At 36.4% G+C, this 13,427-nt stretch overlaps 3 protein-coding genes across 4 annotated transcripts; 2 read left to right on the top strand and 1 right to left on the bottom strand.

The window, feature by feature from the left end:
- Nucleotides 1–2,313: 2,313 nt before the first annotated feature.
- LOC142529867 (uncharacterized) lies at nucleotides 2,314–5,052 on the top strand. 2 transcript variants are annotated; one of them, XM_075635550.1, is made up of 6 exons: nucleotides 2,314–2,949; nucleotides 3,596–3,686; nucleotides 3,783–3,967; nucleotides 4,522–4,582; nucleotides 4,662–4,718; nucleotides 4,786–5,052. In XM_075635550.1, the coding sequence occupies exons 1-5, from the start codon at nucleotides 2,830–2,832 to the stop codon at nucleotides 4,676–4,678; spliced, it is 474 nt and encodes a 157-aa protein (XP_075491665.1). In that variant the 5' UTR covers nucleotides 2,314–2,829; the 3' UTR covers nucleotides 4,679–4,718; nucleotides 4,786–5,052. The 2 variants fall into 2 exon arrangements, with proteins under 2 accessions (XP_075491665.1, XP_075491663.1); XM_075635548.1 differs by having other exon boundaries at nucleotides 2,317–2,949; nucleotides 4,796–5,052.
- Nucleotides 5,053–6,740: 1,688 nt separating this feature from the next.
- Nucleotides 6,741–8,578, top strand: LOC142530040 (aldehyde oxidase GLOX-like). The gene has a single exon (XM_075635791.1). It carries the CDS (start codon nucleotides 6,889–6,891, stop codon nucleotides 8,485–8,487), a length of 1,599 nt encoding a protein of 532 aa, XP_075491906.1. The 5' UTR covers nucleotides 6,741–6,888; the 3' UTR covers nucleotides 8,488–8,578.
- Nucleotides 8,579–9,617: 1,039 nt separating this feature from the next.
- LOC142529668 (BEL1-like homeodomain protein 9) lies at nucleotides 9,618–13,220 on the bottom strand. The gene is made up of 4 exons (XM_075635267.1): nucleotides 12,024–13,220; nucleotides 10,673–11,040; nucleotides 10,493–10,553; nucleotides 9,618–10,115 (listed from the first exon to the last, which is right to left on the bottom strand). Exons 1-4 carry the CDS (start codon nucleotides 12,954–12,956, stop codon nucleotides 9,618–9,620), a joined length of 1,860 nt encoding a protein of 619 aa, XP_075491382.1. The 5' UTR covers nucleotides 12,957–13,220.
- Nucleotides 13,221–13,427: the final 207 nt, after the last annotated feature.

The following is a 13,427-nucleotide window of genomic DNA, read 5'->3' as shown; positions in this document are numbered from 1 at the left end:
ATTTCTTTTAATAAATATTTTAATTATATATAAGTGTGTGTGTGTATATATATATATAAAATTAAAATCGCTTATTTAAACACTCTAGGTTAAAAATTTGTAGCTTTTCACGTTTACTCTCAAACATATATATTTTGAATTGATAACATATTGAAATAAATTTTTTTTCTCAATATTAAATAAAAAGAAGAGTAATCTGAATATTTTAGTTTATAATTGATCAAACTCGATCTTTTATTCAAGTTCGGTTTGAACAATTTAAACAATATAAAGATAGTTTAGAGCATTTATTGAGTTTGAAGAAGTTAACGAGTTAGTTTTTAACTAGCTTGATGAAGTATTGTATAAAACTTCAACAATTTTTTAAGATGCTACGGTGTTTAACAAAACTGAATAATTTATTCTCAAATACTTAAATTGTCTATAAGATTTTGTTAACTATCCTCATAACAGTTGCGTAAGCAAAAAGAAGTTTATAGAAGTTAAAGTTAATAAATAGAGATGTCGATGGGGCGGAGATGGGGCGGGTTTGGCTAAACCCAAGACCCTCCCCATGAAAAAAACTTTGACCCATTAACGTCCCACCGCGGTTAAATATTCTTCGGACCCACCCCACCTCGAATACGAAACGGGACCGAGTAAACCCGTGAGACCCGAATTTTTTTAAAATAAAAAAGTAAATTTTCTTCTCATATGACTGAATTATGAAACAGACAAGCCTCTAAACACAACATTGTGTAAATTAATTCATGTCTTCGATCACACTTAATAATAATAAACAAAGTATTTTCACGACATAAAGAATTACATAAAAATAGAATTACTAGCTCTCCAAAAAAATCTTGACATCCCCAAAAATAAGTCATAACATAATTTTAACAGATCAATATAAAATCAGCGAGTATGCAATATTTCAGACACAATCTTCGGGATCATTTTTCTCTTCATCAAGAATGGTGAGACAATTTGGTAAACTACTTGAAGAATTAACTACAAAATTAAATAGATAAAGTACATTGAAAAAATAAAACTGTAATTTCAAATTGTAAAAAAAAATGTAATTTAAAAAGAGAAAGTACAGTAAAAAAAATTAAAATGAAAGTACAATAACAACATAAAACTGTGATTTATTTACATTTCACCTCACCCCACAACCATCTTCGCGAGCACATCAATGCCTCCAAAGTCATTGGATTAAGTCTACTAAGATGAGGACCAACTATTCTTCCAGTATTGCTAAAAGCATATTCAAATGCAACATTTGACAAAGGAAAAATTAAGACCGTTATGGTTGAGGTGAGCTACTAAAAAATGAAAATTAATATCCACATATATGGGGTGGGTATGGGGCGGATTTTATAGGACCCATGACCCGCCCCATATCCGGACGGGTCAGAATATTTGGACCCGAGACCCTCCCCATGACCCATTTAGTATGCCCAAACCCACCCTATACACGCGGGTCCATTACGAGTCTGGGTAAAACCCGGACCCATTGACATCCCTATTAATAATCACTTATCTCCGATCAATAATGTCAAAAATTAGACTAAATGAGCTAGCTATGTTGTTGATTAACAAAGAAATTATCCAAAAACTAGATTATACAAATTTGATATATATTTTTTTCTCTAAAATAGCTAGACGATTATTATTTATGTAATTATTTCAAATATTTATTGATTTTTTTATGTAATATATTTTTTTTATGTATACATTTATTATTTGTTGTATTTATTATTTGTTAACTGAATTTTAACATTATTTATAATAACAAAAAATCAATTTTTAAATGTTCACTTCTGGTCCCATTGAACACATATACGACTCCATGCCTGTGTTGCAGCATTATTCATTCAAAATAAGATAATGTTTTTCGCGAGAGCTCATATTTATATATATGATACGAATTAATTTGATCAATAATTATGACGAAATGTAATATTTTTTCATAAGAATAGTTGTATTGAAGATCTGTCTCATAAAATTGATTTTTTTTTTTTGGTTAAAACAACTAATATTGCACTAATATGATTGCTACTATAAAATATATTTCAAATGAATATTAGATTTCCAAATGCTAATGCAGTCGAACTCACGAATCTGTTAAAACTTGATCGAAACCAACAAGAATCACGCTGTATCCTCGTTGGAATTCATTAAAAACGTTAATATGAATAAATTCCCCAAAAATTATCCAGTAAAACAGGAAGATGGGTCCCATGTTGGGCCACGGCTTTTCCACTTGTCATCTTTCACTTAGATTTGAAGGAGCAAAGGAAGTGACTTTCCGAGGATAAAGACGCAGACTAACTGGATCTGCGAGCGGATAAACAAACTGAAAAGGAATCAAGAATTTTATAAAAGGGAGAGAATATGCATATCCCTAATTTTATGAACAATAAATAATAGGTGAAAAAAAACCTAGATCAGGCGAGAGTTCCGTTTTGGCAGGATTTATCTTTTTCTTGCTTTTTTCCGTCTCTTTTCTCCTTTTCTGTATTTATTTATTTAATTTATTCTCTTTCCTATGTATTAAATATACTTTTTTGCGTGTAAATATGCATAAGAGAGAGATCATTCACGTGTTTTGCTCTGTTTCTTTCTCTTTTTTCTCATCTTTATGAATTTTATTTTTGGCCATTTTTTCGCTTTCTGTACAAAAGTTTCTGTTTTATGTGGGAGAGATTTTCGGCGGTTACGTTTCTTGGCGGTGGTTCTTGTCTATATATACCAGCCACCCTTTGAGCCAAATCTCTAATTTCACATATTTTCAAGTTTTTAGGAATTACTTTAGTGATTTCGGAATAGGGTTATTTTAGAGAGAGAATGGAAGGACGCAAGCCATCGAGTTCTTCATTTACTTCTGATCTTTTTGGGGTTAATGATTCTTCTCCTGCTGCTTCATCTACTGCGATTTTTGGCTCGATTTTCACCCCTAATGCTCAGGTATTGGAAATCATTTCTTGGGTTGATTTGTTCTTGATCAAATAATTGAATTTTGTCAATGCCTTTTTCTTTTTTGGCTGCAAGATTTTTTTTTGACTGCATATGTAAATTTTTGATATTTTCGTTCTCTGTTTCTTGTTTCGAAATTTAGTCGGAGGGCTCCAGTATGCTGATAGATGCTTAGAAAGAAGGCGATTTGAATATATTTTGGACTTACAGGATGTAAAATGACGATTGTCATCCGTCGAAAAGCATGTTAAGATCGTGTTAGATGAATTATAAATGGTATAACCTGTTGTTTTAAATGTGAGAAAGTAGATGGAATCGATGGGAAAATCTTACCTTTTTTTGGCTCTGTTGAACGTCAGGCAGTGCTCCTCCCTCGAGTTCTTGCATGTGAGCGAATGGCGCAGCAGGATATTTAATCAGTCAGTGGGAGCAAAATTAGAAGATAAAAGCATTTTCAATTGAAACTGTCTATAGTTGCATACTTGCACTAAATATTCCAAAAGCTCTTCTGTCAACAACTGAAACTGAACCTAAAGCTAGTAACGATGAATTTAGTGTGTCCGAATCCTGGTAACTTAACGATAAAATTTAACAAAGACATTTTTTTATCTATTTTAAATTCATATGTTGGTTTTAGGACACTGGGAGTGAGTCCTTGAATGGATCTCAAGCAGAGAAGAAGCACGATTCTGGAAATCAAGCTTTGATTGCCAAGAACGGGGTTTCGGGTATATTTCAGGAGGGGTTATTTATTTTAATTGTTTACTTATTCTTGAATTGTAGAGATTTATACCCTTTTTTTGGGGGGGTTGGATTAATCTTAGGCTCATTTCAAGAAAAAGATGTTTCAAGTGGTGAAGGACGAAGCCAGAACACGACAAACAAGGAGATGAATCCGTATCATCATGAGCAAAAAGCACATCCATTCCACTATAGCTCATCAATTTACTACGGGGGTCAAGATGTATATTCTCGACCCCCGACTGCTCCAAATCCTTGTTTCACTACTGTAAGTAGCCTTATAGTAAATGTGGGATAAAATCCAAATGTTAACATAAAGATCAGATTACTTTAGTAAAACACGAAGAATTTCTTTTTCTCCCGAGTTTACTTTTGTCTCCGTGAATAGTTTTTTGAGGTTATTTCTTATGAGCTTGTGTGGTTTCTAACATTGTATCAGGGTCAAAGTGTTTACAGGCCCCATTTCGTGAAATCTTATCGATTTTATCAAGTTGGTCTTGGTTACATAGTCTCCAGCGTATATGCCAAGTAGTGTGTTAAAATATTAACAATACTTTTAGTCGAAAGCTCGTGAACTCGGGTTTTGAGAGAAGTAGTTATCGATAGAACTCTTCAACCTTTTTTAAAGTGATTGATACTAAGGGGAATTCACTAATTTGTATGTGTGGGAAGGCTATAATTCTGTTGTCTATCTCGGCTGATTCCACTAAAAGAGATACCTTTTTACCATTCACACACATTGTTACAGTAGTGTTATGTATAGGGAAAGCTATTACAAAGAAATTAACTATATGCTTTAATGTACTTTTGGTTTATGATTAGTTTAATAAAGATGGAGGAGAAGATGAGTCAGGCAGTGCCTCGAGAGGGAACTGGTGGCAGGGTAGGCCAGTTTTTTAAATTCATGTACCATTTGCTGGCGAAATTTTCCATTATTGACTGCTTTTTTGTTTCTTTTGCAGGATCTCTTTATTACTGAGACCCCATCTTCATGGAAAGTGAATAATATACTCATGACGGTATTTATTCTTCACAAATATATTCTTGATACAAAATTTCAAGATTTGGTTATAAGTTTTGTTACAGTGTTTTCCAGGACAATATGGTAAAAGGTAGTTGAAGCAACAGCATCACCCTTTTTTGTAAAAGGGATGGTAGATGCATATATAGTGATAGGTTGCCTGTGGTTATCATGTTCGGGCATGGCAAATATATATATATATATATATATATATATATAGCTAGCGACTGCACCTTTCCTTTCTTCCTAAAATTCGTTGATAATAATGGGCTCGGTGCTTTCCAGCCGATTGGATGTTGAATATATGTTATATTTGGTCAATCTTTGTTCCTGCAAGCTTTTGTTTCATGCTAATTATGTATTGTTGATTGCAAGAAGTGTTCCATGGAAAAGTGTACTGGTTTGAAATATGGACCACTTCTGCTTCTTCAGTGTTTTTTTTATAAGTTTGCTATGTAATGATCGGGATGTTTACAGTAGCTGACCCCCGAATGTTGGTGGGGCGATGAAACTTGGCATATCTTGTGTGTCAAATAGTCGGGGAGGCCATCATGGAGGGAGCCTATTATTTCATTTCAATGGGCATTTCACGAGATAGTCGCAATGAACATCAGTGCTTGTTTTAAATAAAATAATTGGTAAAAAAATGGAAAATATTTAATGAAAAAAAATGGAAAATTTGGGCACAAAATAATAATAACAAAACACGTTCTGACGCAGCCGTTGTGGCCAAGGACCACAAAAATTACAACTTCCTCCATCTTTTATCATCCAATGCTTAATGCAAATTTTGGATTGGCCCGTGTGTTTTAAAATCTTCTTGCGTATCCCGTCATGTCCATTCCTTAGTGTAGACCAAATAAATAACCTTACTTGGGAGCAGCCTATGCAGTTATTCAAACAGGACTTTATTAATCTCCATAGCCAAGGCCCGAACTAATTGGATAGCTTTTGATTCATTCCATCTGCCAACTCACATGAAAGAAGCCCATTGAATTTGTCACACATAAAATTTTGGAAACTAGAGCGGTTTGATTGGCATGAAATTTGAAATCCATATTCATAATCACAGCAGAATAGGTAGGATTGATACAAAATTCTACTCCAAGAATTTCACCAAGTTCAACACATTGTGGGTTTGTTCGACTCTAGCCAATAATTGTGGAGTCGACTCATGTCAGCTTCGTGCAATAATGAGTCGACACGTATCAAAATTTGACACATGTCAACTATTCAATAGTTTTGAGAGAATATCTACGTGGGTACCGTTGAACAAACCTACGATGTGAAGAAAAAAGTGCATGAGATTGGCCCCCAATACGATTTGTCAATATCCGAAATTTCGAAGTCGCTGATGAATAACAGATGATACAAATTAGGAGGTCCCAAAAATGAATGGAAATCCCGTCCCATGGGATTATGACTTCTCAACTTGATGTTCCTCTTATTAATTATTCCAACTTGATATCCCCCGTTTTCTATTATCCTTATGTATTATTCCGCTGAAATTAATTTATCCTTGTGTGGGTTGTGTGTATATATATATATTCCTAAATTGTGTTAGATGCTTTCATATAATATTACATATACATCCATATATATATATATATATACACACACACACTTAAAGTTATACTATGTTTGTTTTTTATATAGATTAACTGGAGATGTAAAATTTACATGCAAACTTCATATTTTATCTTTATTTAATTTATTTTAATAAATAATTACACAATTTTAAAAATTTAATTAATAAAGATATATTATTAAACACAAAAACTCTTGTAAGAAAATCTCACGGATCACAAATATTTATTTGGGTCATTAATTAAAAAATATAATTTTTTTATGTCAAAATTATTATTATTTATTTTAAATATATACAGAGTTGATCGTCTCACGAATAAAGATATCTAAGACTGTCTTACAAAAGAATTACATATTATTAAAATATAAGAAAAAATAATACTAAAAACGAATACTGTATTATATATTCGGTAGAGTAACTTTTAGCTATTGATAAAACAAAGAAAGTCCAATAAAATTTTGAATTCCTCGTCAATTATTCAGAGCAATAACGTGGTTCTTGACAACACTATCTATCGCCAGTTCACCACCACTGACACAGCTCACTGAAACTCGGGTCTTCTTTCTTCTCGTTACAACCTATGACTTCCACGAAGCTTATTCTCCTGCTACTAGTTTTCTTCACCGTCACACGCGCAGCCGATCTTCCAGGAGAGTGGGAACTCCTGGTTGCTGACGCGGGTATCTCCTCCATGCACACTGCCGTCACCCGGTTCAACACAGTCGTCCTCATCGACCGCACGCACATTGGCCCATCACGGGCACCCCTACCCAAAAACATCTGCCGGGTCATCCCGGGTAACCCGCCCCGAAAAGACTGCACCGCACACTCTGTACTCCTAGATTTAAAGACCCTTACGCTCCGCCCTCTGACGATTCTCACCGACACGTGGTGCTCCTCCGGCCAATTTTTACCAGACGGGAGCCTCCTCCAGACAGGCGGTGACTTGGACGGATTCAAGAAAATCAGAAAGTTTGTTCCCTGTGAATCGGGCACAATTTGTGATTGGGAAGAAATGCAGGATACTGAACTGTACCACGGAAGGTGGTATGCCACTAATCAAATTTTACCCGATGGGTCAGTAATTATCATCGGTGGAAGAACTGAGAACAGTGTGGAATATTTCCCACCCAGAAAAGAAATCGGTGCTGTTAACTTCCCATTTCTGGCTGAGGCTGAGGATAATCAAATGGATAATCTCTATCCCTATGTTCATTTACTCCCTACCGGAGAACTCTTCATTTTTGCAAACAATAAAGCTGTGTTGTTTGACCACACAAACCACAGGGTGACGAAAAATTATCCAGTACTCGAGGGTGGTCCGAGAAATTATCCCTCGGCGGGATCTTCGGTAATGCTTGCGTTAACTGGTGATTATTCCTCGGCCACGGTTGTGGTATGTGGCGGAGCAGAATACGGTGCATATCTTCAGAGAATAACGGATAGTCCGGCACTTGGTAGTTGCGGGCGGATCGAGGCCACCGGGTCCGACCCAGAATGGGAAACGGAGAACATGCCGTTTGGTAGAATTATGGGGGATATGGTGACTTTGCCGACTGGTGATGTGATGATTATTAATGGAGCTAAAGCTGGGACCCAAGGGTTTGAGCTAGCTTCCGAACCATGTTTGTACCCGCTTCTTTACAGACCGGATCAACCGAGTGGGCTTCGGTTCATGACTTTGAACCCGTCATCAGTTCCGAGAATGTATCACTCGACGGCGAACTTGTTGCCAGACGGAAGGATTCTGATCGCCGGGAGCAATCCGCATCGTTTCTACAAGTTTGGTACGGAGTTCCCAACGGAACTGAGGATTGAAGCGTTTTCGCCAGAGTATTTGTCTCCGGATAAGGCAAATATCCGGACGGTTTTGGTGGAGGTACCGGAGAGAATTAAATACGGGGAGGTGTTCGAGGTGGTGGCGGCGGTGGCGCTGCCGGTGGTGGGGGTGATGGAGATTAATTTCGCCAGTGCACCTTTTGCAACCCACTCATTTTCCCAGGGGCAGAGGTTGGTGAAGCTGTCGGTGGAGACTCCGATAGTGGAAGGTGCTGGAATGTACAGGATAAAATGTATAGCTCCGCCGAATGGGAGGGTGGCGCCGCCGGGGTATTATATGGCGTTCGCTGTCAACCTAGGGGTACCAAGTGTTGCCAAGTGGGTCCAATTACTCTCTTAATTTTGTAATAATTGTCCTTTAATTTAGTAGGGTTTAAATTAAGTGTTAATAATTAGTTCCCAACAATAAATTTGATTAAAATGAGAGCATAAATTATGGATTCTTTCATGACATCACCACGTGATAAAATGGATGAGCAAAATTTACTCATGCATATATATGACCCTTTTTTTTTAAATTGTATGTGTGATAAGATCTTACCTGTTTAAAAAAAATAAAGACGGTGCACATGTAGATAGGATCTCATTAACCATAAATTATATACATATATTTTACCTCCAAAACACTTTATTTAGCTAATTCAATTCCTATATAAATTTTTTTTATACACTGTACTATGATAATTTTTTTGAGCCCGTTTACATATTATGCTTGTGATGATTACAATTTGATTAAGTGAATACAAAAGAGAGGTAGCTCGAGACTTGAGAATTACTCCTTTTCCAACTTTTGTTGAATGGTTGGTGCCAAATATAATCATTGGAATAAAGAAACGAATTACGAAATGAACTAGTCAAAATTTGAAAATATTATATAACGAGTAGATTACTTTGGGTTATTATAGATTTATAAAAATCAATCAACTGATGATCACATAACGATTAAAAAAAAGAAAAGTAACGAATCCTTTAGCATTTACCAACAGTCAACTTATTCGCACTTCCAAATTTAACAATAATACAACATTATAATTTAATTCATTTTTCATACCACCATGCTAATTTCTGGTGTGGTACCATATTGTCTGTCCAAGAAAAGAATCTCAGCACATGTCGAAAAACATAAAACATCATCAGTGATCGGTCGGTACGTATAATACCAGTTGTAGTCGCTGTAAGAAAGAAAGATGATGTCATGTTCGAATATAAAATCGTCAAAATGTTAATTAAACCATTGGCTTCCTTTAATACTTTGATTTGATATAGGATCTGCAAGACAATAATCCTGCTGACTAATTAGTCTAATAGACAATGGTCCTTTTAATTTGCACAAGGAGAAGAGAGACGTTGTGGAAGTAGCTTTCATGTGCTAATCAGCTATGAATTCAAGCCATGAAAAGTTCAGAAAGGAGTATATTAAAGAAATTTCAAATGCAACAACATTAAGAATACCTTTTATGGAAGGGGGATTCAATGATCAGATTCTTGAAAATCATGCAAAAGCTGCCCTCCAATTTGTCGACTATGTGCTGCGAATCCACCAACTACATATTCCTCACCATGAGCATCCAGGCCAAAGCGTCGAGCAGCGTTAATCGGGTACGAATCCGATAATCCCATACCATTCTGATGAAGGCCGAGAGTTAGAGAAACACCTCCACTACCACCAACATTGTTCGTACCGACGCACAAGAGAGGATTATGTGACAGCTTGTTGAAAGGCAAATTCATTGGCCCCTCGACTCCAGTAGGAGCAGCTTCAGTTAAGTCATTTCGAGTGCGTTTCAATGAGAAATCCCCATTTCTTTGTATTGAGGAGGATGTGTTATCACACTCAATCGAACAACTTGTTGGCAAATGGTCATCCTGTTGTGAAGTCTTTTGGCCCTGACGAGTTTCGAGCATGTGTATCTCCTCCACCATCGGCTTCCAAAGCCTTACTCTTGCATTGATAAACCAGTTCGAGACCTGAAACACAGTAATATGTAGTTCGCATCATAAGGAAACTTAAAGATCGGGAAAGGGAAAGAGAGAGAAAATATGCAAGTTTTTTCACGCAATAGGGGAACGAGAGGGGATTGACTTGGGAAATTGCTTTCTTCCCCCTGAAAGTTTCATGTAGATCTATAAATTGTTAGATATCACATAAATATACATAACGATATATAGTCATGTTTTCCCCTATATTTGTTTAGGTTCGAGTTTCAGCCCCATTCTTATCTTCTAGCTGTAACAATGCTTTCATACACATCGTTACTCGAGATAAATTGCTGGAAAATGCTAGAACTAGCTACAGTACATATCAATAGAAAGTGTGTAGCAAGGGATAATTAAAGGACACGTACCTGATTCCTCGAGAGACCAGTCTGTTTTGCCAACAATAATTTGTCCGTGTCAGTTGGATAACTGCAGAAGTAACAAAAACCAATCATTGTATAAGAGAGTCACTCTATGTATGCACAAGAAAATCGTCACATGAGAACATGATAAAACGTAAAATCGATGTGGTTGTGTGAATTTCTTACGGGTGTAGAAAGTGCTCGAACAACCACGCCCGAAGGACAGTGACAGCTCGTTCAGGAAGCCCACGTTGTGGACGCCAAACTGGTTGATCCACGAATCCGGGACTGTGAAATGGCCTTTGGCAATACGTCCCTTTTCCCATATTTTCAAATCTTTGGGTTTCATCCCTATCATAATTCATTCTGCCTTGTGATTTATTCGCGAAATGCAACTGATCCATTATGGCATTTTTCAAACTTTTGAAATGTTTGGCCATAGCCTTTATAGCCAAACTTGCAAATGGAGCAGCACTGCTTAATCCGGCAACGGATTCAAATGAAGCGAAAACCGCCTGCATTTGCTGGTAATATTGCTTGTACCTTTTATAAACCTAATGAATTTACAAGAAAAAAATATTAAAGTATGTTAATCATAAGATACACCATGTTCTATGAGGAAATTTACCAGTACTTTAGAAAAAAAGAACTTTTTAATGTTAAGTAATCCTGTACTACAAATATGGTAAACACACAGAATCATATTCTCCACTTCTAAAAATTTATAAGATAAGGCACAATAACACCAAAGCTGAATATAATTATCGTGTCTACATTCTTCAGCTTATACTTCACATGTTTTAAAAATGATTTAAATTATTAAATTGGCTCAAACGCTTTTAATTTAATTATTCGATCAATAACTTTACGCAAGATGCAAGCCAATCCTGCTAACATTATCAACAATAGGTAGTCAACTCAAATTTTTTAAACATATATATAGATTCATCTGGTATTGAATTACATTATATCATCATATAAATAATATATTCACAAAAACGTTAATTTTACCCCTACACAAAAATCCTGGGCCAATGCTCTTGGATTTTCATAACATCGCTGTCCTAATCTTTGTGCACATTATCAGATTCCCTCATTCATAATTTTCCCAAACTATACATTATTTCCCTACACATTTCCTATCGTGTAGGAATCTGTGCTGCATATATTTCAGTTTACTAAAGCCCTAGACAATAATTTCTGCAACAAATAATCAAAGCTAAATGCTTATTCCAGCCACTAATTCATACTTGTAGTTGTACACAATGGTGTTTAGTCCCTCGAAAAAGCCTATCTAATCTGTACAAAATGGTGTTTAGGCCCTCGAAAAAGCCTATCTAATCTGATTATATTTAGACACAGCGTCCATGATAACCTAAAAAAACCAGAAGTTCTGACAGAAGGTGAAATTTAAGAGGAAAATAATGTAAAAAAAGATTAAATCAGAACATTAAGCTTTAAAACTAATATATGTATATGTTAAAAAAGGATAAACTTGTATATAAATATATACGAAGAATATTGTCAAGATGCACACCTCATCAAGCATAGAAAGTAATCTTGATTTCTTCCTAGTTTGTTCATTCCCATCACTGCAATTCAGTGAAGAATCGTCATCAACTCCATTTCCGCTAAGGCTTTCCAATGACGGTTCCAACAAAGATGAATCAACTGCAATTTTACCTTCGAAAATCCCCCTACCCACATCACAAAGTTCCTCCAGTAATTGATGCGCAGGCTTCAAGAATCTTGATCCTTTCAACACCGAAGCATAACCAGTAAAGGGACCTAAAGGCACTGAACTTCTGGACAACTGTGTTGAAGAAGAACCGCCATTTCCAGCAACATAATAGCCTCCACTCACCTTGCTGTTACCGAACATTGTAGAGTCATATCTCTGCAGATTCAGCTCCAGTGGGAGATTATTATTATGGTTGGAAGATAACGACAAAGACAGGCTTTGACCACTTGCTGCTGCTGCGCAGTTACTATTGGGCTCACGGGTATACACAACTGCTTCATTTCCATGAAAAGACTGACCAAGAAGTGGTCTATAATTGATGTGTGGGTAGATAAAAGGGCCACCATTGATATCTTGAATAGTGCTAGGGTTTATCTGAACAGACAGCTGCGGATCCGCAAGCAAGTGATTCGTGGAAGGTGAAGAAGACGAAGCAGCCGCTGCTGCCCCACTGATCATATTCATTCCACCCACGTAACCCATCAAATTCATACCCACTTCTTTAGGTCCTGCGCTGGTACCGTTCGTCTCAAGATGGAACCCTTGACGGTGGTGCAGGTTAGCAGCACAGCTGATCAAATCCACTGAGATGAGCGATGGATCGTAGAGAGGGACGCCAAGAGGCGCGCACGCTAAAAGATGGCTATCTACGCACCCTTGTGGGTTTACCCTCAGCTTATCTCTTCTGCTTTGCTGTGGGACATGATAAGGCTCAAATCCTTCAGCCATGAGTTGTAGTACTCTTAAGTACTGTTGCTAGCTAGGAATCTTTCTGTAATAATAATATGGAGTGTTGAAAAGAAAAAAGAAAAGAGATTATTGTAGGAAAAAGATGGAGTTTAAAGAGATGAAAAAGGAAGAGCAACAGTGAAAGAGATGGGTAGAAGCAAAGGCTGTGCGTGTTTGTGTGTGTATCTTTAGCTTTATTTATTTATTTATTTTTCTCAAACTGATCAAAATCAAAAGAAATATATATATATAATATTATGTGGGAGAGAGTAATCAGTAATCTCCCTTTCTCTCACTTGATCAATCTATCTATCTATGGCTCTGGTTTATTAGCAGACAAAATCCACACACTTCCGACGTTGAATAGTGAAAGTACTGTATCTTTGTATCCGAGACTCAGTGTGTGAGAGTGGTGGGGAGAGAGTGGTGGGTGTGTATTAATATTATCTGCCTTTTACTGCTCTTCTATTT

The sequence above is a fragment of the Primulina tabacum genome, chromosome 16 (assembly GCF_025594145.1).
Source record: "Primulina tabacum isolate GXHZ01 chromosome 16, ASM2559414v2, whole genome shotgun sequence".
In the NCBI taxonomy this organism is placed as follows: domain Eukaryota; kingdom Viridiplantae; phylum Streptophyta; class Magnoliopsida; order Lamiales; family Gesneriaceae; genus Primulina; species Primulina tabacum.
This window is presented reverse-complemented; position numbering and strand designations above follow the sequence as displayed.

What these genes read in the sequence shown, in the direction of transcription:
- LOC142529867 (XM_075635550.1), top strand. Translation starts at nt 2,830, where the DNA reads ATGGAAGGACGCAAGCCATCGAGTTCTTCATTTACTTCTGATCTTTTT. An exon ending in TTTTCACCCCTAATGCTCAG is followed by an intron (nt 2,950 to 3,595) that starts GTATTGGAAATC and finishes TGTTGGTTTTAG; the next exon opens with GACACTGGGAGTGAGTCCTT. An exon ending in TGCCAAGAACGGGGTTTCGG is followed by an intron (nt 3,687 to 3,782) that starts GTATATTTCAGG and finishes GATTAATCTTAG; the next exon opens with GCTCATTTCAAGAAAAAGAT.
- LOC142530040 (XM_075635791.1), top strand. Translation starts at nt 6,889, where the DNA reads ATGACTTCCACGAAGCTTATTCTCCTGCTACTAGTTTTCTTCACCGTC.
- LOC142529668 (XM_075635267.1), bottom strand. Translation starts at nt 12,956, where the DNA reads ATGGCTGAAGGATTTGAGCCTTATCATGTCCCACAGCAAAGCAGAAGA. An exon ending in TACTTTCTATGCTTGATGAG is followed by an intron (nt 11,041 to 12,023) that starts GTGTGCATCTTG and finishes TAAATTCATTAG; the next exon opens with GTTTATAAAAGGTACAAGCA. An exon ending in CTGGTCTCTCGAGGAATCAG is followed by an intron (nt 10,116 to 10,492) that starts GTACGTGTCCTT and finishes ACTGTGTTTCAG; the next exon opens with GTCTCGAACTGGTTTATCAA.